This window comes from Gambusia affinis, linkage group LG15, assembly GCF_019740435.1.
Source record: "Gambusia affinis linkage group LG15, SWU_Gaff_1.0, whole genome shotgun sequence".
In the NCBI taxonomy this organism is placed as follows: domain Eukaryota; kingdom Metazoa; phylum Chordata; class Actinopteri; order Cyprinodontiformes; family Poeciliidae; genus Gambusia; species Gambusia affinis.
In genome coordinates this window covers 6,289,411-6,315,619 of record NC_057882.1, presented here as the reverse complement: position 1 = coordinate 6,315,619, position 26,209 = coordinate 6,289,411, and the positions used below count along the sequence as shown (strand labels likewise).

At 40.8% G+C, this 26,209-nt stretch overlaps 2 protein-coding genes and 1 non-coding gene across 8 annotated transcripts; 1 reads left to right on the top strand and 2 right to left on the bottom strand.

Annotated features, from left to right (window-relative positions):
• The first annotated feature begins 72 nt into the window (after positions 1 to 72).
• LOC122845425 (phospholipase A2 inhibitor gamma subunit B-like) lies at positions 73 to 3,947 on the top strand. The gene is made up of 5 exons (XM_044141722.1): positions 73 to 700; positions 1,743 to 1,847; positions 1,941 to 2,096; positions 2,175 to 2,282; positions 3,535 to 3,947. The coding sequence occupies exons 1-5, from the start codon at positions 652 to 654 to the stop codon at positions 3,825 to 3,827; spliced, it is 711 nt and encodes a 236-aa protein (XP_043997657.1). The 5' UTR covers positions 73 to 651; the 3' UTR covers positions 3,828 to 3,947.
• A 1,050-nt stretch (positions 3,948 to 4,997) lies between these two features.
• Positions 4,998 to 25,341, bottom strand: havcr1 (hepatitis A virus cellular receptor 1). 6 transcript variants are annotated; one of them, XM_044141721.1, is made up of 7 exons: positions 25,186 to 25,341; positions 24,507 to 24,848; positions 10,300 to 10,368; positions 10,020 to 10,081; positions 8,692 to 8,776; positions 7,704 to 7,728; positions 4,998 to 6,149 (listed from the first exon to the last, which is right to left on the bottom strand). In XM_044141721.1, the coding sequence occupies exons 1-7, from the start codon at positions 25,220 to 25,222 to the stop codon at positions 6,005 to 6,007; spliced, it is 765 nt and encodes a 254-aa protein (XP_043997656.1). In that variant the 5' UTR covers positions 25,223 to 25,341; the 3' UTR covers positions 4,998 to 6,004. The 6 variants fall into 6 exon arrangements, with proteins under 6 accessions (XP_043997656.1, XP_043997654.1, XP_043997653.1 ...); XM_044141719.1 differs by having other exon boundaries at positions 10,020 to 10,084; positions 25,186 to 25,339; XM_044141718.1 differs by having other exon boundaries at positions 8,692 to 8,779; positions 25,186 to 25,338.
• On the bottom strand, positions 13,295 to 13,366 carry trnad-guc. Its single transcript has one exon. It is a non-coding gene; the product is annotated as a tRNA-Asp (tRNA).
• Positions 25,342 to 26,209: the final 868 nt, after the last annotated feature.

Sequence of the window (26,209 nt, the reverse complement as noted above, 5' to 3'; positions counted from 1 at the left end):
GAGAAAAAAATAGATGTCAAGGTTTCAAACTAAATATTTAATTAGCAAGCTAAAGTTTTAGTTAACAAACTAGATATTTAGCTTGGTAGCTGAATAAATATTTAAATTGGAGCTAAATAATTAGCTTTCTAACCTAATATTTGCTCCAAACTACATGTTGCTAACTAAGCATTGTGTTTGAAACTGTAACATTTATAAATTATACTATAACATGATGAAAATGTGACTTCCCATTCCTTGTCTTCTGAGAGTAAATAATCCAGGTTATTGCTGTTCATTTTTGGTAACTTTATAAACGATGCTCCGTATCTGTTACTGTTTCTAAATTTTGTGTCCCATTTTCGGCTCCCTGGTTTCTCCAAGATGCCTCCTGGGAGTCTGGATGGGATGAACAATGGAGGCAGATAAAGACGAAGAAGAAGGAAATGACACGTGAGTAAATGGACACAAAAGGAACATGAAACATGATGAAACCAGTAGAAGGAGGTCCATCTGGACCACTGGTTTCTGGTTTTAGCCCAGGAGGAGAACCAGCTGACCCGGACCAATGATCCAGCCCTGCTGTTGTTTTGGTCAGTGACGCGGTTCTGTCCTGGATATAAATGCAGCTCAGTTTGTGTGTTTGGTATCAGAATCCAGCGGAACATCAGGATGAAGCTGATCGGTTCTCTGACTCTGATCTGGACCCTCTGTAGAACAGGTAATCACATCAGAACATGATGGAAAAGTTCTTCAGTTCAGGACTGACTCACCAGCGAGAGACAAACACATTCTCTGTTTATCTGGATCACTTTGGTTCAGTCAGAACAGAACCTGCGCTGAAGGGACCAGAAACCAGCAAGTTTCTGCTGACTGGAGGGAATACTAAGGTTCTGGAGCGGTCCAGTCAAAGTCCTGACTGAGAGAATCTGTGACGCTAGGTGAAGATTAGGGAGAAAAACCAGAAGACACTTTTATTTTACTGTAATATTCATAATGATATTTCTATTTACTATTGCAAAGGACATAATTAAAAAAATTAAAAACAGGATAATTCTCTGTTTTCAAAAGCATTTTAACCATCTGTAATGTTTTTTTATCTTTAACTTTCTGAATTTGCAGGGCTGTGAATAATTTTAGGAAAACACCAAAAGTTTCAGAACCCTATAAATTTAAGTTAATGATTGCTTGTTCTGTTGTTTTGGAACAACATGCTGGAAACTTGTCAGGCTGGTTCTGTTGGACCGCTGGCACTCCACTAGAACTGCACCTGCTCTCAGCAGTTGGTCTGGGCTCCTTTTGCATGAATTACTGTATCAATGCAGCATGTGTCCACCCTGATACGGTCAGCATGTAATGTTTCTCTTTTAACAATAATAAAAAGTGGGTTTTCAGAAGGAATGATCAGAGAAAACACTGAAACAGAAGATGAATCAATTTATGGTTTACTGCAACTTGGAGAATTGAAACTGTGTTAAATGTGTTGGTGCAGCGCATTAGCATTAGCTTCCATTTAATACTGTGTGTAGTGAGTTTGCATTAGTGGAACTAATGTTTACAGTTAGTGCTTTAGGGTTAGTGGAACTAATGTTTACAGTTAGTGCTTTAGGGTTAGTGGAACTAATGTTTACAGTTAGTGCCTTAGGGTTAGTGGAACTAATGTTTACAGTTAGTGCTTTAGGGTTAGTGCAGCTAACATTCTGACTGGCTGTGTGCACCACTGGTTGACAGTGTGTCTCTGGATCTTCCTCTCCTGATTGCAGCTGAAGCTCTGAGCTGTTATAACTGCACAGACCCACGTTGTGCCAGCCCAGGAAAACAGACATGCTCCTCATCTGAGTCGATGTGCATAACAGCATCTATCCTTGGTAACGTCCTCCTGGTCTTCTTACATGATGAAATGAGCTTCTGCCTGGTTTCCATCAACTCTTAACAACTCTTTGATTCTCCTGTTGGTTCAGCTTCAGAAAAACAGCTCATTTATAAAGGCTGTGGATCTGCCTCTGAGTGTCTGAGCTCAGGCAATACAACCTTTTCACTCAGCACAGGTGAGACGACTATCGTAGCATCTGCTCTGTGCTGCAACACCAGCGACTGCAACAACTCAACACTCCCTGGTGAGATTCATGACACATTAAAGCTGGTTCTGATTCAATTTTCTTTTCCCCTGAGATGTTCTCTCCGTCTCGTTTCAGTCCCTGCTTCTCCAGTGCCAAACACCCTGCAGTGTGTCTCCTGTGACCTCGCTGACTGCAGAAATATCAGTTGCTCAGGAGAGGAGAGTCAGTGCTTCACATCAACCTGTGAGTTTCTGCTGGTCACAGTTGAACAACTCACTGAGAGAAACAACCTGATGTCAAACTAAGTACACCCCCCGGTCCAGCAGAAGGTTTCTGTCTGACCTCAGCAGCCTCTTGTGGTGGATTTATGCTCTGCTCCCTGTAGGTCCCATGGTTCAGTCAAGCACAGGTCTGAACTTTGACTGGACCAGGAATAATTTCAGCTGTTCTTCTGTAGATTAGCTCCTGGGTTTGTTGATGACCCAGTCTTAACTGTTGGACACCTGGTCCAAACAATGATGCCAAGCTGTCCAGGTTCTATGGCCGCAGAACAAGCCCAACCATCACACCTCCTCCACCATACTCGATAGTTGGCATCAGAGCACACTTCTGCAAATCCACTAGCAGATTAGCTAATTTTAGACTTAGCGGCTTTAGCTTCTCCTCAATTAATTTCTCCAGATAAAGTCTTGGCTGTTTTGTAAACTTTGAGATGAATAAAGTTCAAACCCATTGAGACATGGTGGGTATGAACATGATAGAATGTAGCGCTTCAACATTAGCTTATGCTAAAACCATGTTAGTGTTAGCATTAGGTAAACTAATGCATATGATGCATTATGATTAATGCTTTAGGGTTTAGCTGTTTAGTTAGCGGTGCCACTATGGGGTGTTTGGTTCTGACCATCCTGGTCCAACATCTCCATTCTGGTCTCATCTGTCCAGAATAAACTGTCCCAGAGGTTTTGTCCTTCATCCAGACGCAGATAAATCACATCATCAGCAGATCCTGGATCAAACTTCAGGCCCTGCAGACGCAGGGAGGCTGAGAGCAGCTGGAAGCCAGGATTTCCTTCCTAGTGGTTCCTGGACATCGGTCAATCTGATCGATCAGTCCCAGTAGTGGTTGAATATCGGTTGATCTGATCGATCAGTTCCAGTAGTGGTTGAATATCGGTCGATCTGATCGATCAGTTCCAGTAGTGGTTGAATATCGGTTGATCTGATCGATCAGTTCCAGTAGTGGTTGAATATCGGTTGATCTGATCGATCAGTTCCAGTAGTGGTTGAATATCGGTCGATCTGATCGATCAGTTCCAGTAGTGGTTGAATATCGGTTGATCTGATCGATCAGTTCCAGTAGTGGTTGAATATCGGTCAATCTGATCGATCAGTCCCAGTAGTGGTTGAATATCGGTTGATCTGATCGATCAGTTCCAGTAGTTGTTGAATATCGGTTGATCTGATTGATCAGTTCTGCTTTTTCTCTCCACAGTGAATATTGACAACCAAGCTTATCCATTTATGGGCTGCATGACTCGTAACCTGTGTAACGCCGACCTGGGTAGCCTGCTCCAGGAAGACAACCTTCCTCTCAACATCAGCAGACTGAGCTGCTGTGGAAACAGTTTGTGCAACAGTCCACCAGTACCACCAATGAAACCAGTACCACTAGCGAAGCCTACACCAACCAGTGGTGGTTCTGGTGTGAAACTGGAGCTGCTCCAGCTGCTGCTTGGTTTGCTGGTCTGCACTCTAATCAATGACAAATCAATGCAAGGCTGGTAGGAGTTAAATATTGCACTTAATATGTTTTAAATAAGTTTAATTGTATAAAACTGTAAAAAAAAAAAGTCAATTACTGGTTTTCCTGGTTTTATCTCAGCCTTTAATAGCTGATAAAACAGATTAAATGTGATTTTTAAGTCTACGTCTCGTTTAATTTCAGATTCCTCTGAATTAAAAAATGGCAATTTCTTTCTATTTGATCATCATCTGTAATGAATCAGCCGACGACCGGTCTAGATTTCATTTTTCTTTGTTATATAGATCTGATTGTGTCATTCCTTCAGTTCCTCAGGGTTTTGTTTTCGGGTTTCTCCTGTTCTCAGTATATTAACCGACACAAAGTGGATAAAATGTTTTATTATCTTAGTTTTTTAACGTTAGTTTGTCTGGGAGAAGCTCAACAGAATTTGTTTTCTAGAGGCTCTCGGCTGGTTTTTCGTCTCCTGGAGGCCTTTATGTCGTAAACAACAGGGAAATGACTGAGACTGTAACGTTATATTGGCTGGAGGCGCCTGGGAGGAGGAGACATGAAGAATGAAATGACATGCGAGTAAATATGAGAGCAACATGATTTCATTGGCAAACAGAAGCTATCTGCTGCTGTCACGCTGAACTGGAAACGTTTCTGGGTCAGCTTCTCTTTCCTCTGGTTCTGATTCACTGTGAGTCATCGGACACTCTGGGACCGGCCGGGTACCAGGTACTCACTTTACAAAAACACATCGGTTACTTTTCAGCGTTATGAATTAATCTGTTATCTTCTGTCTGCTGAGACATTTGGAGACCAAGTGAAAATACTAAACACTTTAGATTACTTGCTGTATTATTTTCAAAAGTTTTATATAATGTTCAGAATAATTTTAATGCTTAAAACTCCAGAATTTGGTCTCTATTTTTTTTGTCTAATTACATAATTTTCATCATAATAAATTGGACGATCTGATCTTTTTACAAATCCTAACTCATTGGATTAATTTTTTAAAGTGTAACTAAAACCTAAGTCATTTGTTTTTGTTTGCTGATAAATAGTCTAAATGGTTTATTTGTTTTTTCTTTATGAATTTTGTCATTTTCCTGTAAATTTGCTCAGTTTTGCATTATTTTGTCTAAATTTGTCTCAGTGCTGGATTCATTTTTCAGGCTTCAACTTTAAACAAAATAACAAAAAAGTGAATTTAAACAGATTTTATTGAGATGTTAAATATAATTACTGATAAATAGTGAAGTTATTTCAAGGTAGGAAGAAGACCAAAGCATCCAGACAGTCTGACTCCCAGCTCAGCTTTAGAGGAGCAGATTAGGGAGGGATTATATGGATTATATTCCAGGTTGTTGTTGTAGATTCACGTTCAACGTCTCAAATGTCGGCAGGTGACTGGAAAAAAACCGTCAGGTTTTATTTCCATAGGAAACCAGACGGATTCACAAAACGACAAAGAAAAAAACAAAAAAGGAGACGAAGCATCAAAGAAACAGATGTTAAAATACAGAAACACTTTAATCTGACTTTACACTGGGATTAAGATTAACTATGAGCCTCAGCCTTCAGTCAGTCAGACTCTGTTCATGGTCTGCAGTAAAAAGTTTTCAGTGGATTTAATGGATCAACAGTTTCTCAGGTTTCCAGGCAGAAATTAATAAGTCAAATTTATTTCTATCAACACAGAAATAAAATCACAAAGTTCACAAACAGAAAAATAAGAACGGCAGCCGTCTGGTTAGAACCTGCTTCTTACAGGAGCTCCAGAACCAGAACCAGAACCAGAACCAGAAGCGCTGGGTTCCCCCACCAACCAGAACCGGTTCTGATCCAGCAGAAAGTTTTATGTTTCCCCACAGAGTTTAACGGTTCCCAGCAGGAAGTTTCCTCTCTAGTGAGGTCATTCCACTCTCTGACCTCTGACCCCTGACCTTCCAGGTTTTGATTCATGAGTGTTTCAGTGTTTAGCATCACGGTCAGAAACGAAGCTCAGATCATTAAAAATGATTCATTAATCCTCGTTTTAAACATTTAAGCTTCATGTCAGACATTAGTAACAGTAACGATAATAATATTAATGATGAACCTCATCCTAACCTGACCTTCTGACCTGAACATCAACCTGCCAACTGAGCTCTGATTGGACGGCTCCCGTTATGTTTCCGTCTCCATGGCGATGCTGGAAGTGGGCGGAGCCTCAGGGGCAGAACTCGTAGTCTCCTCCCCTGTCGGCGGCTCCGTCTATCTGGTAGACGTTCTCCACGACGGAGGCCCGCTGGTGCAGCTGCAGGGTGGAGGAGGTGGAGCTGAACTGGATCTGGAGCTGCTGCTGCTGGGGAGGCCTGGACCAGAACCAGAACCAGAACCAGTTGATGAAGCAGAACCCACTGAGATTTAATAACCACTAAAGCTACAAGAATCACAACAAACTGCAGAGAAACTCAGCAAAGAGAAGCTGGAATCGTTCAGTGATATAATAAAAACTGAAATCCAGGAAGTGGGAATATTAAAAACAGAAAAATGTTCAGCTGTTTAACTTTCCCCAGGACAAAAAGAAGCAACAAAAGGCCAGTAATTCAGAGGCTGCTTCCAGACATGCTAATGGAAAACTGACTGGAAGGAAAAACTGTGGTAGAAAAAACACTGACACATTTTAAAGTTAATTACTGACATAAATTAACCCTCAAAGCACATTTAAATTGACACAACTTTTTACATTTCAGGGGAAACAAAAATAAAAGTTTCACTTTAAATCTTTTCAACACCTTCAGACCCAAATCTAGAAATAAAATCAACATCTTTAAACCTCTCCTATGTTTTTCTGGCTGTTTTGTCCAAAGTATTTTAGATTTTCCAAAAATAAACAGACAGTGGAATATATTAAAGGTCAAAATTAATTTAATGGATTATTATTTTTAATGAGAGATAAAAGAAAACCTCGAGGTGATCAGATTTATTTATTGTATTTTATTTTAATTGTCAGATTTTTTGGTTTTTTTCTCTGAGCTGAAATCATAAAAATTAAAGGAAGTAAATAATTTTAACTAGTTTACTCTTCTGCTGAGAATGAATCAAAGTTTTTCTGTCTGATTTAGTAACTGAAATGAATGAGTGAAACTCCTGCTGTGGTGATTCGTGGGTTTTAGAGAGAAATGCTCCTTTAAACGTGCAGATGTGGGTCACTCTGTGGCTGACTGAGAGGAACATTAAAGGTCGTTTCTTCTTCTGCAGCTTGTTGTCACCCTGTGGTTAACTCTTTGTCTTCCCGGTGGTCTCGTGACGTTCGACTCTCATCGCAACGTTTGAACCGTGACATTTTAAACTGTTTGCATCAGCTGAACGCCCACAGGATGACATGAGTCAGAGAAAAACGCTCAGGTTTCGCTTTCTTGTGAAAAAGGAAATCTGACTCAGAGCTTCACTTATTAAGGGGTCTCAATATTAAAGCTGCAGAGTTTGGTTGTTTCTAGCTGATTAACTAGTAAGATATGAAATATAAAGAGTGAGCGGATCAAACTGGTTTATCAGATTAATCCAGGCAGTAAAGGGTTAATGGGTTAAACCGCCAGCAGAACCGCCTGATTGGAAACTGTTAAAAGTCTGGACAGTCTCAGCTCAGACCTCCTGATCGGGTCATGAAGCAGCAGCTGATGAAGGCCGCGTTGCATCATGGGAGTTAAACGGCTTGAAACCTGCGGTGAGGATTGAGCCGCTTTGCCTGAGTTTCACTCTGAGCACCGAGGCGAGAGATGATGATGATGATGAAGATGCATCAATGTTTCCAGGAGAAGCCGAGTCATGAGTGAATCAGCGGTTCATTTAACGACGACCTTTAACCTCTAGGTGACAGAAACAGTTCAGTTTCTAAAAATGAACAGAAAGAATCAAAGACTCACAGTTTGAGCTGCTTCCATCTTCTGGCTGCAAACAGAAACATTTTGGATTCAGTAATAAAACAGAAAGTACAACCTCTGACAGTTTCACGCTAATCTGGCTGGTTTCAGATTATAACTTTAATTAAATGTAAGAATTAAAGCATATCGGATGCAAAAACAGGAAAATCTAAAACAAATGACCACAAACCCTGAAAATTATGAAAACTGAAACATTTTGTTAACTGAAATAAATAGAAACAGTATTTAATGGTAAAAAACTAAAACTAACTGGAACTGCTATAAAACTACCAATAACATTCAAAAATTATAGATTTAATATCCTTTGTGTTTATGAATTTATTCATTAGCCTTTCAAAGGTTACGTTTTAGTGATATTTTAGTTTTTTAGCCGTCTGTAAATCATGGCTTCTATATTCCTCCTGGCGACTTCGCTATGCTAAGCTACACTAGGCTAGGCTAGGCTAGGCTACGCTAGGCCACAAAATGCCAGCAGCAGAAGTTGTTAGAAAACTCCAGTCAGCTGGTTGTTCAACAAAAACCAAATAAAATTTTAGAAAATGGATTCTTCTGCTGAGTATTCATGACCCAATCCATGTTTACATAATCACAATACTTTCACCTTTTTTGAATTCTCCACCTAAAAACCAACCAAAGTGTGAAAAAACTAAAACTACCTAAACAATATTTAACTAATAAAAACTAGGAAACACTTTAAACAACTAACTAAAACCAACTGAATTAGACAAGCTAAAGCCTCACTTCTGACTCCAGGAACTCGTTTAGTTGTGAAAATTTGACCCGTATTCATGAACAAACGGTCTGTTTTCTAGTGCTGATTAAAATAGGAAGTTCTAGCTGTTGATGTGGTTCTGCTTCAGCTGAAACCTGTGATGTTTGGACCAAACTGATTAGCAGCTAGCTCTGGTTGCTTCCTCTACATGTTCACTCTTTGCTCTTTATTCTGCTAAATCAGCCACAGTAAACTCACCCATGATGAAGAGTCCTGCTGCAGTGAGCAGAACCACCAGCAGGAACAGAACCAGCACCACGATCAGCATGTTGCCCTCCTGCTGCTGCTGCAGACAGAACCATGAAGCGTCATCAGACCAAACTCATCAACCGATGAGTTTGGTTCGTCCGCTGGAGAACCAAACTCCAGCGAACCTCCTGCTGCTTCTACAATTATCTGCTCTCCAACAGCCGGACCGGCAGAATGGATCGGAACCAGAACTCTGAGCAGCATGCATGTGGAAGCAGCAGGACTGGAGATCTGAAGGAACCACTTCCATCAGCATCTGGAGGCGGGGCCATGGACAGCAGCAACCAATCAGAACACTGAGAGCTCCATGCTAACCTCAGTTAGCACCGCAGATAGAAATGGAGCGAAACGAAGAGTTTCTGCAAGTTTCTATAAATTATTAAGATGAATTTATGATCAACATCAAATATAAAAAAACAGCATGAATATAACGAAATAGTTTATATTCAAGCTAGCTGCGTTACCCAAGTCCACTAGTTACAAATATTACCTCAGTTATTGCTAAAGCGCTATACATGCATAATATTTAGCTAAAGCTAAGAAAAATCCTTTGCTCCGCCATTAGTGCATTAGCATTACATCTTCAGGAAGCCAGGCTCTGCTTTGTCAGCTGGTGTTTTCCAGTGCTTCCATGTGAACTTTGACCCTTGGTCACTCAACTTCAACAAGTGCACAGACAGTTTCACAACCGTTAGCTAACTGTCCACTAGCCAATAGAGGCTTGAATCATCTGCATCATCATGTAGATGATGCAAGATGTTCTCAGGAGGTTGAAAGCAGGAAAAACTTGGGATAAATTATCTGAATTATGGGATTTGTAGTTCCATCATAGTTTTAGTTTTCAGCCACAACAAACAAACCTGGAGGCTAGCTAACACGAGGCTAGCAATCCTCATCTGCAAGTTCTGAGCTTCAACACAACTGAGAGTTCATGAGCTTTGGATCCCGCCTGATGATGAGACTGTGTTTACAAATCGGATCTGTTTGCTGAGATCCAACAGGAACTGGACCAACATGGCGGTCCGTCTGATCCAGATGGTCGATGTGGTTCTGAACCGCATCTGGTTGAGAAAGCCACAGCTCTGGTTTAAAAGTAGAACACATGATAAAATCTGCCACTGTGGCGACCCGGACCAATTATTTCACTCTAAACTCATGTTGGTAAAGCAGCAGAACATTATGACCACTGGTCTAGAGGCAGAAACGAGTCTAACTGGAACGCATCGGCCACTGTGTTTTCTGGTTGTTGCCTCTCAGGATGACCTCATGGTGCTCACCTCCTGTGTGAAGCTGCTGCTATTCGAACAGGAAGTCAGGAGGCTCTCTGTGGTCAGCTGATCTGCTGGAAGAGGAAGTGAAAGCAGATGAGTTTAGAACAGCAGAATCAGCAGCTTGACAACAGAGGAGAGAGTCATGCTGAACCAAATACATTACAAAACAACAGGGAATGATGTTTCTTTCTCAGAACCAACTTCCTGTTTTAAAAACAAGATTTAATCTTTCACACTTTGATGAGACAGAGTCATCCTGGACCCTGCAGCCTCCATGCACAGATACCTGCAGTCTGAGCAGCAGCTGGTCTCTCTGAGGACGTCCGAGGTTCTGATGGAGCCCGGGTGGTCGGAGCTGGACACAAACACAGCATCACCATCAACATCATCGGCTAACTAATAGATCAATATGAGACACGATGTTCAAACGTCTCAGAAAACTCTCCAAAATAATGTTAATAAAGTTCAAAAGATCAGACCTAAATGATTCTCTGCCAGTGTCTCTGCTCTGTGTCGATACAGCGATGAGTTTTAGGTATTTGGACTTTAACCAACAAATATCTGAAGAACTAAAACTATTGATGGTGTCCACAGTCAGTCCTCCAGAGCCGCTGTGCTGCTGCATCTTTCAGTTCTTTCTCTGGTTCCACAAACCTGAATCCAGTCATGGCTCTTCAGCAGAACCTCAGGACATGTTGAGGACATATTGGACCACCTGAATGAGCCATGATGGAGCAGAGACTCAACTAAAACTGACAGGACGATGACTCAAGAGGACAGGAGCTGGACAATTATAATTTAGACCAGTTTCTGAAGGTTACAGGTAAATCTGGAAGGAAAATGAAGAATGGATGTTCTGTTCTGTTCTGTAATGATGTGGTTCTGCTCAGGGATGGTGGACCATGTTCCTTCAACAACACTTAACAGGAGGCTAAAACTATAAACTCTATAGACTCCTCTTCAGGTTCTGAAGGATTAAGACCTGATATCCGTCATAACCATTCAGGTGAACTAAACATCGGCTGCTGTCACTGTTTGGGAAGAGGAGATGCTTTATACTTTACTTCTTCACTGATAACATCTCAGAGTTAAACTAAACTTTAGTCTCTAAGCTTTATGAATTTTAAGAAAATATAGTTTTCATTAACAGTCACTACAGTTGCCCCGTGTGAAGAGCTGCTGCCTTAAGAAAATTAAAATCTGAGTAATTTCTCACCTCTTTCAAATGCCAAGTCAAAGTGATGTTTTTGATCATTGAACGGTCCTGTTATCTGCACTCTGCAGCCGTATCTTCCAGCATCTTCGTCTGTGAAGTTGAGGATGGTCAGAGAAACGTCTCCTTGATCCAGTCGTCCCAGTAGCTGATACCTGCTGGAAGCTCTGGTCTCAACTTTATATCCGTTTGTAGAGAGGAGCTGATTGTTGCAGCCATATGCTGGTATTTCTCCTTTTTCCCAGCAAACTTCTACTGCTCCACGGCGTTTTATATCATATTTACAGGGCAGAGTCACATTCTGACCCGTATAACCAACAACTCTCATGCCGTCACATCCTGACACTGAAAACAGAATATTAACAAGTTAAAAGTCTCCATCTCTGGCTCATTTCACAGACAGAAACCAGTTTATTGTAATTAGGTGGTTTAATATGATTTTATGTTCATCATTGACTTCAATGACTCAAAGTCTGAAACTAAAACCAACTGAAACTACAACATGTCAGTGATCAGCAGAGCTTCGTCTCTGCAGCTGATTTGAACTGAGAAAGTTTCTAACAAGAACCAGAACCTTCAGAGACAAGATGGAAGTTCTTCAATTAAAAACACTGAACATCCTGCATGTAGAAACACAGAACTGTAGCAACACAAACTAGATCAGAACAGGATGATTACCTGTGAGCAGCATCAGCAGCAGCACAACCTTCATGATGAACAAGCAGCACGTTTTGACTACCAGCTGCTGAAACTCTGCTGTCACCACAGCTGCTTCACACGGGGCGGCAACAAGAACTAAACCTCAGAGTGGTCTGAGAGGAAGTAGAGAGAGCTGAGGGACAGAAAACAAGCCTTCACAGCTTCCTGGAACTGGAGACACCAAACCAGACCTGCTGCTTCCTCTTATCTTTTAATGAATATCTAAACGACAGAAACAACTTTAATCTGAAACAGCTTCACGTTTCATAGAGTCTCAAAATGTCTCTGCAGCTAACAGTTATAATATAAGCTTTTAATAAAATGATAAACATTATTTCTAACTTTACAACTCAACTTTAAATTATTCATGCAATAATTTCAAAGTTTAGTGGCTTTAGTAGGTCGTTTGTTCATCAGAATCAAGGCGTTGTTCATATTATGTTACAATACGTTTAGTTTCACATTAACTGAATCAACAGGATGTGCAGCAAAACCACATCATTGTTTTATTAATGATCACAAATAACAGCTCAAGTCATTGAGTCAGATTAAATTAACAGCATATCACAGCTTAGACCTTCTGCTTCATGACGATGCCAGAGAGCCTCAATGTCTCTGGCATCGTCAGAAACTTACTCAGTCCAAGTAATGACCAAGTATTTGGACTCGGTCAGTACTCTCTGTATCTCAGCCTCAAAATGTGCGTTTTATGTAATTTTTCTCTTCAGAGGCGAGAGCAGAAACCAGCTCTGCAGAAAACACCTGCTATGAATACAGACAGAGACCACAGAGGTCTCAGTTTCTACTGTGGTTACAACATGATGGTAATTATTAGACAAACAAAACCGACAATAAGCCTTTAGATATTCATTCCTATTTTTAGAAATGAATATCTAGACATAGATTATAAAACTTACTTTGATAACATCTCCAGATCTTGGCTGTCTCACCAAGTTAATACATATCAATAAGAGTTTACGTTGTAAACACCGTCTATTTGCCCTAGTGTCCACTGGGGGGCGCCACTCATACAAAGTAAAAGCACCAACATACAACGTCAAAGCTGCTCTTGATACAATCATAAACTAACTCCTGTTGACAGGACAATCTAATCCTTATGAGTTCTTATTAATGATCAAATCTACCTCACCACACTAAATAAATTTACTGTATTTGTTGTTTGATCTCCGTTTAATTCATTGCTTTTAATAGAGCAATGACAGACTATTTTCAAAAGTAAATGGACATATTTACTTCCCTCAGTAGCTACTGTGAAATAATTGCTCTGCATGTTAGTTGGCCTGGAAACTCGGCTGTATGCGTCCAAACTGTTTACATAAAAAATAAAAAAAAAATTAAAAAGTTGTGCCTCCCCGTCGGGGAATCGAACCCCGGTCTCCCGCGTGACAGGCGGGGATACTCACCACTATACTAACGAGGAATGCCATGAAAACGCACCATGCCTGTACCGATTTTATCCACTGTGAGAACACGGAGTGGCTGCCTGCATGTGGCGGTACAGCCTGCCCACAGAGTCAACCTTGACCCTCCTGTACTGGAAGCTGTTTGTTGTTTTCACCTTAAAGAGGCCAACTCTCTGTTAATCCTATATCGATTTGATACAGTATGGACTTCCGCACTTCCCATGTCTGTGACTTTTGTCACTTTTTTCAGTAGGGAAAACTGTTTAATCCGTTAACACGTCGTAACTTGTTTTTCCACGCCTCCTTTAAATACAACCTGGTCACTGACGCTCGCGCAGGTTTATACCTGTGCGGCAGTGAAGGAGACCTGCTGCTGCTGCTGCTGCTGTGCAGAGCTACTCAGGTGTGTGCTAGAATGATGGCAGCAAACCAGCAAAATGCAAATAACTTTGAGTTTTCCCCCCAAACTAACAAACTGAGTTCAGTAATGCAATTGGATTCAGGTAATGTTAGCTAAAAGATGACGAGCTAATACCAATACAGCACCTTGTGTTTTTTAGTGCTAAGAATAAAGCCAAAACTTACATGTGAGTGCCTTAAAGTCTTAATTAATACCTTTATATATCCTGATCAGGTTTGTGAGATTAATAGTACCTTTCAAAAGTACATTTTTAGCATGTATTAAACATACTACAAATATAAATATGTTAAAATGAACGCAATCTAATTAATCTACATAATGTCTTTCACTTGGTGAACTGCGCAGCAACAGCACAGCTAGCATAGCTAACCCACTCTTCACTTTCTTTATATATATTTATTAATTAAACCTTGTTAAAGGTTTACCTGTGAAATGTGATCCATTTGGACCTTGTCATCTTGCTGTCGTAGTCTTGACAATAAATATCAAAACTATTCGTTCCTTCTTCAGATTCTTTGCTTGATTGTGTCTTTTCCCCACCACTGATATTACTGACTCAATGTAAAACAATAGAGCATGTAAAGCACTGCCACGCACAGTAAGCCACATGAGGTCCAATCCACTAGATCAATGAGCGGACTTGCCATTTACGTTTTACAAACATTAACTGTAAGTTAATGATTTGAATACAGCGCGCAGCTGCTGCAGAGTTACTGTCCGCACACAGATTCAGGCACATAAAGAAAAATAATGAAGGAAATATTGGTGGGGACATGTCCACACCAGTTCTTCGGGAAGTTACGCCTATGCTGTACAGTCCAAAAAAAAGACCATGTAAACACCTAAAATATATCTTACTTAGCCTAAAATATTAGGTCGTTTTTATAGTTACAGTTTTCCTAAGAAAGCGTAAACATGCCGAGTAGCAACAAAAACTGTTTTCACAACTAACCAAGCGGTGCTAACAGAGAATAAATTTAACTGCGTCACTCAGTTAGCGATGTTTTAATGGCTGAAAAAACACCGCGAAACTACACAGCTACTTAAAAGAACAAGGTTGAAAGGATGCCATTAAACCTGAAATAAGTAAAATATTAAATACGCTTACTGTTGTGTATGAAACACTGGGTTAAAATAAATGATGTCCAAGTAGGCAACTGGAACAACACATGGCAAACTTTTATTATCGAACATGGAACCCTTTTTCTTCTTCTGCGGTCCAGCTCACGCTCTTGTATAACGCAAGAGCGCCACCACTGGCGAATTGTTATATTTACTATCTGGAACACCACAGCTCCTCCCCTGTAAAATCAATACTTCTCAATCAAACATTTTTCAGTAAACATTTTTCAGTTTTTTTTTTTTTTTAAAACAAATACAACTGAAAATTAAGAAGCACTTTTCTTTTTTTAAACCCTCATTTAGAGTTGCAATTTCAAGTTCAGTCTATCAGGAGGTCGCCGGTTCCTCACTGGACGAGTGTTTCTTTCAACTGTAGATGATGGCAAGTCTATTGGTTGATTCCCAACAGTTTTTTCTTCCATCTGTTGATCCACATCTTCGGTTGTATCGAGATCATCATCATTCCAAAAGTTTCCAGCACCAGAGTCTGTTTGTGTCAAATGAGCTGGATTTCCATTTACACCCAGAATCTGATTTACATGTCTTTTAACACACTTTCCATTTACTTCCACACTGTAAGTTACAGGACCCAGGATTTCTTGTACAACTCCATTCAACCACTTCTCCCCTCCCCTGTAATTCTTAACCAATACAGGTTGACCTACTGTGAAAACTCGAACACGTGGAAGAGTTGGTTCTGTTTTGGTTTGCATTCTCTGAGAGAACTGGGGTCTGATGAGTGACAGTCTTGTTCGAACCTGTCGTTTTAGAAATAACTCAGCAGGAGTTTTCCCTGTAGTTGTATGGGGTGTGTTTCGATACCCTAAAAGAAAATTTGCAACACAGTGCTCAAGTGTCATACCACCTATGGCTCGATTCTTTGCTAGCGACCTTTTAAGATTTTGGACTAAGCGCTCTGCTAATCCATTGCTGGCAGGGTGGTATGCAGGTGACTTAATGTGCTGCACTCCATTTTTCTTTAGAAATGCCTCAAACTCTTGTGAAACAAACTGAGGACCATTATCTGTTACAACTTCTTTTGGTAACCCGTAAGCAGCAAACAAATTCCTCAGTGTTTCAATGGTTTTAACTGAAGTAGTAGTATGCATAGGAATAATCTCAGGCCATCTAGCATAGGCATCCATAACTACCAGAAACATCTGCTTGTGGTCCTCTGCAAAGTCTAGATGGATTCTCTCCCAGGGGCTTGCAGCCCATTTCCATTTATGCACTGGTGCAGTACAAGGCATACTACGCTGCTTTTGACAAATGGTACACTCACTGACTTCCTGTTCAATGCACTCATCTACTGCTGGCCACCAGAATAAACTTCTGGCGAGGGACTTCATCTTTACCATGCCCCAGTGGTGTTCATGCAGTTCAGAAATCAACTGATCCCTTAATTTCTTAGGAACCACCACTCGTAACCCCCACAGCAGACAATCATCTTCAACAGTCAGCTCAAAACGTCTCTGAAAATATGGCTTCAGCAACTCATCCTGCACATGTTTAGGCCAGCCAGTTAACACTAACTGTTTCACCACCTTTAACACAGGATCTTTGTCTGTTTCTTTTGCTATCTCCCTTGCAGTAATAGGTAACTCGTCAAGGTAAGATACTTTGTAAATAGGGTTTGACACCACATCCACACTTGGTTTCATCGGTAACCTTGATAAAGCATCTGCATTACTATGTTGCTCAGATCTTTTGTACTGAATCTCGTACTTGTATGCAGCTAGGATTAGAGCCCATCTTTGCAATCTAGCAGCAGCTAGCGTAGGCACACCTGTTTTTGGTCCCAAGATTTTTAACAATGGTTTATGGTCCGTCACCAAAATGAATTTCCTACCATAAAGGTAGTCATGAAACTTCATAACACCAAACACTAAACCAAGTGCTTCTTTTTCAATCTGTGAGTAATTTTGTTCTGTCTTAGTTAGCATTAAGTGATGCAAATGCAATCGGTCTTTCGCTTCCATCTTTCATTTGGTGACTGATTACAGCACCAACTCCATAAGGAGATGCATCGCATGCCAAGATAATTGGCAGTTCTGCATCAAAATGTACCAATATTTTGTCAGATTGAAGAGCCTTCTTTGCATTCTCAAAGGCATTTTGACAATTTTCTGACCAAACCCAGTCTGCGTCTTTGTGCAGCAATGCTGACATTGGCTGGATAAGAGTCGATAAGTTTGGAATAAACTTTCCATAGTAGTTTAACAGAGCCAAGAATGACCTAAGTTCAGTTACATTTCTTGGAACTGGAGCCTTCTGAATGGCAGTTGTCTTTTCCTTCATAGGATGAATGCCGGTGGCGTCAATGACATGTCCTAAATATGAAACACTGTCTTTCATGAACTCACACTTTTCTCGCTTTACCCTAAGGTTGTAGCTTTCGAGCCTTTTAAGGACCTCCTTTAAGTTAGTCAGGTGGCTTGCTGCATCTTTACCAGTTATCAAAATATCATCAAGATAGCAGATAACCCCATCCATGCCCTGAAGTACTTGATCCATTATTTTCTGGAAAATTGCAGGAGCACTTGCAACACCATAAGGCAACCTGTTGTATTGGTACAGCCCTTTGTGAGTGTTTATGGTCAGGTAACACCTAGAGCTGTCCTCTAACTGGACTTGCTGGTAAGCCTGAGATAAGTCTAGTTTGGTGAATTTCTGACCTCCTGCTAATTTTGCAAACAGATCTTGCGTTTTTGGAAGTGGATACTGGTCCACGTTTAACCATGGATTTATGGTGACCTTGTAGTCTCCACATAATCTCACACTGTCATCCTTTTTAGGTATGCACACTATTGGAGCAGCCCACTCACTGTAATTAGTGGGTGAAATAACTCCTTCTGCCTCCAATTTAGTCAGTTCCTTTTCCACAGCTTCTCTTAATGCATATGGAACATTTCTTGGTTTATGGAACTTCGGCACTGCTTCTGGAGCAACATGTAGCTTGGCTTTAATACCCTTCAACTTGCCTAACTCAGGGTTGAACACTGATGCATACTGAGCACATACATCTTCCACTGTTTCTGGAGCCACTCTATTCACCTGTGACCAGTCTAGCTTCAGCTGGCTAATCCAGTCTCTACCCATCAAAGCAGGGCCTCTTCCTTTTACTACTAACAGTTCTAGTTTTTTAGTGGTCTCTTTACATTTCACTTTTGCCACAAATTTACCCATCAGCGGTAATGACTCTTGGCTGTACGTTTTAAGTACACAATTTGCTGAACTAAGTTTGACTGATTTAAATCTGCGCTTATACAGATTTTCAGATATCACTGACACTGCGGCACCAGTGTCTAGTTCCATCTTCACTCTTGAACCATTTACACTGACATACACATAATAAGGCTTAACAATGTCACCATTACCTGTGTTCATTTCAAACAAACCAAAATCTGGACTGTCCGATGCCCGATCTGGAATAGTGTCAGAGTTTGGTGCAGCTTCCATTTTGCACTGAACCACAACATCACTGGCTGCTCTGTCTTCTCTGACTTGATGTGACAGAAATTGGTTGTCGTCTGAATCCCCTTTAAACTCGTGCTTGTTGCCAGGATCTGCATACTGAGGCGCACCTTCATGAGGGTACTGCGGACCAGGCCAGCTGCAGACATCCTGCTGTTGAAGAACGCCGACATCATGGCGCTGCTTGAGAGCGCTGGATCGTCTCTTCACATCCAGATGCATGGTTCCCTTGGTCGTACTCGAACGGCCTCCTTCTTTCTTGATGTCGACAGGCTTTTGCTATGTGTCCCTTCTTCTTACACTCATGGCACTCGCTTTCTTTAAACCTGCAGTCATTGGGTTGTGACTTTTCCACATAGCGATAACAGGGCTTCCCGGTAGCTCTATTCTTCTCAGCTTCGCGGTATTGTGTTTTAGCTTTCTTATCCACTACATGAGCCTTGAACGCTTTCTGTGCAAATTGCTGTGCACTGTCCTTAGTTACTTCAAAGGAGAACGCCATTTCTACAGCCAGCGGCAGCGTCAAGTCTTTGGTGTGCGCGGTGCTGAGCAGCCGATCTCTGAGCTCACTGCTCTTTACCCCACAGACAAATCTATCACGCAGTGCTTCATCTAAGAAAGTCCCAAATTTACATGTAGCTGCTAATTTTCGTAAACTAGCCACGTACTCACTGATAGTTTCGTTGTCTTTTTGGTTTCTTCCGTGAAACTTGCACCTTTCTGCAATAAAGTTCGTCTTTGGTACGTAGTGCCTCTGCAGCAACTCCACCAACTCCTCATAGCTTTTCTCTGATGGTTTATCCGGAGCACATAGGTCCATGAGCAAGCTATGGGATCTTTTTCCCACCACCGTGAGAAACACCGACTTAGTTTTCTCCTCGTTAGTGTCCAAGTCGTTTGCCGCAAAATACTGCTCCAAACGCTCGCGGTAGTTGTCAAAACTTTCCTCACTTTCCTCGAAGTGAAAATCTTCTGGCTTTCCAAACGCCATCTTTGTAGCTCTGGTTCGGCGGTCCTTTCACTCACCAAAACGCTCGGCTTTTACGGTCCCGTTTTGCCTCTATGGAGCCGCTCCCTGCGTACTCTGTGCTTTCCAACTTGAACATCCCATCCTCGTCGCCAAAATTCTGTTGTGTATGAAACACTGGGTTAAAATAAATGATGTCCAAGTAGGCAACTGGAACAACACATGGCAAACTTTTATTATCGAACATGGAACCCCTTTTTCTTCTTCTGCGGTCCAGCTCACGCTCTTGTATAACGCAAGAGCGCCACCACTGGCGAATTGTTATATTTACTATCTGGAACACCACACTTACTTTTTCCTTGGGAGATGCCAACATTTTTCCAAATCTCTCAGCTCGTTTTCAACATGGCCGCTCAAATCTCCTAAAGATGGCGGCGGTCCACACCCGGGACTGACTGGATCACGTGACTAACGTTAGCTTTATGCTATTCATTTTTTGTTTTTACATTTGTACAAAAAGAAAATTGATTTTCAGATATTTAAAATCCGCTTCAACTTGTTGTTATTCTGGGTGACTATTTCCATCTCTGTAATGACCAGAGATGGAGTCAAGACTGTTCAGACCAAAACCAATTCCAAATGTAGCTACATGACGTTGACAAAATTCCAGGACAACGTGCAAAAAAATAATGTAAAATGGTTACTCAACCAAAACTACGTCTTGGTATTAGACTAATAATGGTCAAAATAAGTGTAAGTTATGAAATGCAGTCACACAGATACAGATTCTCTAAATTGAATTTATCAACACAGGACTATAATTGTATAATACATTTAAAAAACAGTGAGAGTTTTGTCATATTAAAAAAGTCCTTTTATATGATCGACTTAATAGAAACAGCTCAGATGTTTAAAAAGCTTACAGTTTAAAACAATGTCTCCTGGACACATCAAATTATTAGGCATTTTAATATTATTATTAGTCCATGCAGGCAGGCCTCACAGGAGGAATTCCCAAAATTTCCAGAGCCAATAGAATCCATGGGATTTACAAAATGTATATTGCCCACAGGGATGATGCAGGGATTACAGATTACAGGAGCCAAGTGGGAATTTTTTATATAACACGGATTAAGACCATATAACATTAATGGTAATGCTGAATTTATGTTTTTGTGCCTTAACATTAAAGGTTGCTTATGTTGCCAAGACAGTGTTGCACTATAGTGTTGCAGTGTGTTTTGACGACTATGAAACTTTAGCATGTTTTTTATTTAGCTGCTTAATGTTGAAACTGCATGTTGAGCATGTTGTTTGGGCATTGTTACGTACTTTTCCTTGTGTCCGCTGTAGATGTCCATTTTTAATTTTTAATACATTCTTTTAAGAACCTCTTCTAATAACATTGAAATAAAAGCGACATGATAAAAATGAAAAAAGTGACACCATATTAAACAAACGTGTGCTTCTCTATTAACATGTCTGGCCATTTCAGATCCTTCTTTCCTCTCTTACCTGTATTGATCACCTGGGCTAAAGTCAGAACTGCACACATCATGGTCAAATGTTAGCTACTAGGAAAAATGTAAAACCCCTGGGGACGCTTTGCATCCTGGGAGTTAAGCGACTCCTGGCTGAGTTGGACTGAAACTTTCCATGAGGTTTGAGGTTTCAGCCGCTTCCTCTCATCACTGAGTGATGACGATGACGATGCATCAAAGTTTCCAGGAGGGGCTCATGAAGCCGAGTCATGAATGAATCCACAGTTCAGTTTGACGGCGACCTTTAACCTTTTGATGTCAGAAACGGTTCAGAGTTTCTAGAAACGAACAGAAGGAGAATCAAAGAGTCACAGTCAAGTCACAGCATCTTGCTGTAAACAAAAACACCAGAACCAATTTTAAAAATATAAAATAATCGAGCCCAACTCTTGTCCCAGAGCTGGTAGAATCACCAGCAGCAGTAAACGGCCTCAGTGGTTGTTTTCCTCTCCAGCTGCTGGACAGATTGGTTCACTTCTGACTCCAGAACTGTCTGGTAAACACAGGAGGTTCTGGTCCAATCACAGTCTTCGAGGTGTTCTGGTCCTGTGGGGGAAAAACAAACCCAGATCACCATTCCTCTACCACCGTAATTCACCATGTGCAGCAGGAGTGGGAAATTTAGTCTAGTGAAGCTGCGTTCAGACTGCAGGCGTATGCGACCCAATGTCAGTCTGAATAGATCTGAATTGAGCCGTTCAGACTGCTGTAAAAAAGACTAAGGAAAAATCAAATTTATGCAACTACTATATGTGGAAGTAAATCAGATAAGCATTTAATAGATTTCAAAGCATCTGCAGTCTGAACAGTTAGATCGCATTTTATCTCATAATTTTATGTCATAATTACGTCATAATTCTGCAGCAGAAGAAGCCAGACAACAGACAACAATCTCAACATAAACAATGGCTGAAGAACATAAACATGGTCACCGGTTCTGATCTGGTGACCATGCTTTAAAATCCACCCATAGACACCGACGGCCATCATTGGTGCACTGCTCAATGACAGCTATGTTCATCTTCTGTGTATGTGATCGTATTTAATTAGTAGAATTAAGGACAACAAGGACAAAAAAAAAGCAAAAATATTGTGCAAACATATCCAAGAATTGCCATCGAAACAAAATGTGACACATTGCAAGTAAAGTAGAAAAAGTCAGCAGAGCAAAAGCTGAGATGGGAGATAAAAACCACCGATCTCTAATAAAACAGTGATTTTTGTTTATGGCTTTATCCTAGTTAAAGTCAAGAAGAAGCCGCTCCATGCTTTAAATAGAAGTTATTGCTAAGAAATAAAAATGAACAGCCTTTGTTAGCGTGGCCAGGTTGCTCAGCAGGTGGTGGGGCAGTTCTGATAAAACTGAGAGCAGTATCTCGCTGATCCGGTTTGCAGGGTCCAACAAACATGATAACTGGCTCTCATTTTGAGGAATTTCCCTTTTAAAGGTTCACACATTCACCATTTGTCCTTGACTGATGCTAAATCAGCCACAGCAAACTCACCCTTCCTGAAGAGTCCAACTGCAGTGACCAGAACCACCAGCAGCAGACCCAGAGACAGCATGCTGCCCTCCTGCTGATGCTGCAACAGAGACACATGAATGATCATCAAATCCTTCAGGAAGTGATCATTACTGTTCAGAAACCTGTCAGGTTGTTTGACTGGGATGGAAGCACTGCTGTTTTTAAATGTCTCTAAAATCAGCTCCGGTTTTCAAACAGGGACAGGTTCGATGAAAACTGTCACTGTTTGAATGTTGTCTGTGTGTTACATTTGTGTTGTTTAACATCCAGGTTTTAACTGCAGTTTTCCCTCAGTCACATCAGACATTAATTAAAGCTGACTGGGTCATCATGTTCCTCACCTCAGCTGAAGTCAGGAGGCTCTCTGTGGTCAGCTGATCTGCTGAAAGAGGAAATGAAAGCAGATCATTTTAGAACAGCTTGTTAGAGTGAACAAAGTCTTACGTCGGGGGTTGTGAATACTTGTAGAAAGATGTGAATCCTACTTGCAAGGTCAAAAATCACAGGTGACTGAACAGTGTGAAAGCGTTGATCAATTGAATTGAACTGAAAGGTTGAAGTAGCATCAGAACCGGTCGTTTCCTGGGGAGCTTTAGTCGTGCCAGAGCAGATCAACTGAGACATTTCTGGTCTGTTTGTCTCTGGGCAGCAGCTGTGTGACTCTAACTCTGCATATGGATCTCTGCAGCCTAAACCCCGTAAGGCCGAGTGTTTAGAACCTAGCATTGTACGGGTTTAGCAACAAAACTGAGGATCGTCCGGCCAACTGACGATGAACTTGGACTTACCCATGATAGGTAGCAAAGGTATATTAGCAGCTAGTTAGCGGTAGCTGCAACCTTAGCAAAACGCAATGACAATTTCTGAGTGTGACTCAAGCTTTTTCCTGACAGAAAGGACCAGCAAGAACAACAACAAAACAGAAAAAAATCTACATGGAATATAAGAGATTAAACAGTTTTCAAAACAAAAAATAAGGCCTGAGATTAATGGATTTAAGGCCGACTTAATTAATTTAAGACATTTGAAGGCCTTCATTTTAGATACATGAATTTAAGACTTTTTAAGGATGCACAGACATCCTGTTATAAAAGCTCCTTATATGTCCACAAAATATCTGTAATAATAAAATGCTTTCAGGTGGAGAAAGAGAAAGAAATTTTTTAAATCAGTCGTAATTTTGCTGTCATGTCTCAAAATACAATCTTCAGATAAATAATTTTTTTAAGTCAAGCAGCATCAGAAGCTTGATTACAGAGAAGAGGGAGAGATTTGTGCAGACAGAACAAACATGACAGTTTCTGATTTATCTGTCTTAGAATCAACTTCCTGTTTTACTAACAGGAAGTTTCACACTTTGATCAGACTGAATCATCTGGACCCTGCAGACACAAGCTTCTTGCTGCAGGTTTCTACCTGCAGTCTGAGCAGCAGCTGGTCTCTCTGAGGACGTCTGAGGTTCTGATGGAGCCCAGCTGGTTGGAGCTGGACACAAACAAAGCATCATCAGGGATCAAGTTCAATCAAAACAAACTTCTTTCCAGGTCGTGTTCAACTGAACATCTGAAAAATCCCAAAGTTAGAAATTAAATTTTAGTGATTGAGCTGTTGGTTGAAAAGAAGGACATTTTCTACCTAAACGAGTTAAGATGCTAACAAAGTGTCTAAGCCCAACACGTTAGTGTTTAGATTTGACTTCTTCTTATAATAAAATATTAACGGGGTTACTGAAAAACAAGAAAAGTGTTTGTGTCATAAATTACAGCCAGGAATAATTTTAAGAAGGAGAATTTTAGGTGCTGCTAGTCTGTTTGGTTGATAATAAACTGAACTGTTTCATCTGACAGCTCACCATCTGATTCAGTCCGGAACCAATTCTACCCATCAAAGCTGACAACATTTTAGGAAATGAAGCAATTGATTAATTAGAAGATTTTTATCAAAATCATTTAAACATTTGAATTGTAATTTGATGGTTTTGTCCAGTTTTTGATAATTGGCTTCAGAAAATAAACATTTAAATTAAAATCTGAATCATCTGGACCCTGCAGACACAAGCTTCTTGCTGCAGGTTTCTACCTGCAGTCTGAGCTGCAGCTGGTCTGCCTCTTTCAAATGCCAAGTCAAATTGATGTTTTTCATCATTGAATGGTCCTCTTATATTCACTCTGCAGCCGTATCTTCCAGCATCTTCGTCTGTGAAGTTGAGGATGGTCAGAGAAACGTCTCCTTGATCCAGTCGTCCCAGTAGCTGATACCTGCTGGAAGCTCTGGTCTCAACTTTATATCCGTTTGTAGAGAGGAGCTGATTGTTGCAGCCATATGCTGGTATTTCTCCTTTTACCCAGCAAACTTCTACTGCTCCATGGTATTTTATATCATATTTACAGGGCAGAGTCACATTCTGACCCGTCTGACCAACAACTCTCATGCCGTCACATCCTGACACTGAAAACAGAATATTAACAAGTTAAACGTCTCCATCTCTGGCTCATTTCACAGACAGAAACCAGTTTATTGTAATTAGGTGGTTTAATATAATTTTATGTTCATCATTGACTTCAATGACTCTTAAAGTCTGAAACTAAAACCAACTGAAACTACAACATGTCAGTGATCAGCAGAGCTTCGTCTCTGCAGCTGATTTGATCTGAGAAAGTTTCTAACAAGAACCAGAACCTTCAGAGACAAGATGGAAGTTCTTCAATTAAAAACACTGAACATCCTGCATGTAGAAACACACAGAACTGTAACAACACAAACTAGATCAGAACAGGATGATTACCTGTGAGCAGCACCATCAGCAGCAGCACAACCTTCATGATGAACAAGCAGCACGTTTTGACTACCAGCTGCTGAAACTCTGCTGTCACCACAGCTGCTTCACACGGGGCGGCAACAAGAACTAAACCTCAGAGTGGTCTGAGAGGAAGTAGAGAGAGCTGAGGGACAGAAAACAAGCCTTCACAGCTTCCTGGAACTGGAGACACCAAACCAGACCTGCTGCTTCCTCTTATCTTTTAATGAATATCTAAACGACAGAAACAACTTTAATCTGAAACAGCTTCACGTTTCATAGAGTCTCAAAATGTCTCTGCAGCGAACAGTTATAATATAAGCTTTTAATAAAATGATAAACATTATTTCTAACTTTACAACTCAACTTTAAATTATTCATGCAATAATTTCAAAGTTTAGTGGCTTCAGTGGGTCGTTTTGTTCATCAGAATCAAGGCGTTGTTCATATTATGTTACAATAAGTTTAGTTTCACACTAACTGAATCAACAGGATGTGCAGCAAAACCACATCATTGTTTTATTAATGATCACAAATAACAGCTCAAGTCATTGAGTCAGATTAAATTAACAGCACATGGGGGCGTGCTGTGGTGGCGTAGGGGATAGCGTGACCCTCGTTTGGAGGCCTTGAGTCCTTGATGCAGCCATCGTGGGTTCGATTCCCAGACCCGGCGACTTTTCCCCCCTCTCTCTTCCCCTTTCCTGTCAGCCTACTGTCATATAAGGGACAGTAGGCCCTTATATGACAGGGGAAAAAAAATAAAATTAACAGCGCATCACAACTTAGACCTTCTGCTTCATGACGATGCCAGAGAGCCTCAATGTCTCTGGCATCGTCAGAAACTTACTCAGTCCAAGTAATGACCAAGTATTTGGACTCTGTCAGTACTCTCTGTATCTCAGCCTCAAAATGTGCATTTTATGTAATTTTTCTCTTCAGAGGCGAGAGCAGAAACCAGCTCTGCAGAAAACACCTGCTATGAATACAGACAGAGACCACAGAGGTCTCA

Bases quoted from the DNA above. Each gene is read 5' to 3' on its own strand.
- havcr1 (XM_044141716.1), bottom strand. From the start codon at position 25,222: ATGAAGGTTGTGCTGCTGCTGATGGTGCTGCTCACAG. The intron at 10,369-24,506 runs GCAGACCAGCTG...GTTTGTGTCCAG, and splicing joins TGACTTGGCATTTGAAAGAG to CTCCGACCACCCGGGCTCCA. The intron at 6,150-7,703 runs GTGAGTCTTTGA...GTTCTGGTCCAG, and splicing joins AGATGGAAGCAGCTCAAACT to GCCTCCCCAGCAGCAGCAGC.
- LOC122845425 (XM_044141722.1), top strand. From the start codon at position 652: ATGAAGCTGATCGGTTCTCTGACTCTGATCTGGACCCTCTGTAGAACA. The intron at 2,097-2,174 runs GTGAGATTCATG...GTCTCGTTTCAG, and splicing joins CAACAACTCAACACTCCCTG to TCCCTGCTTCTCCAGTGCCA. The intron at 2,283-3,534 runs GTGAGTTTCTGC...TTCTCTCCACAG, and splicing joins TCAGTGCTTCACATCAACCT to TGAATATTGACAACCAAGCT.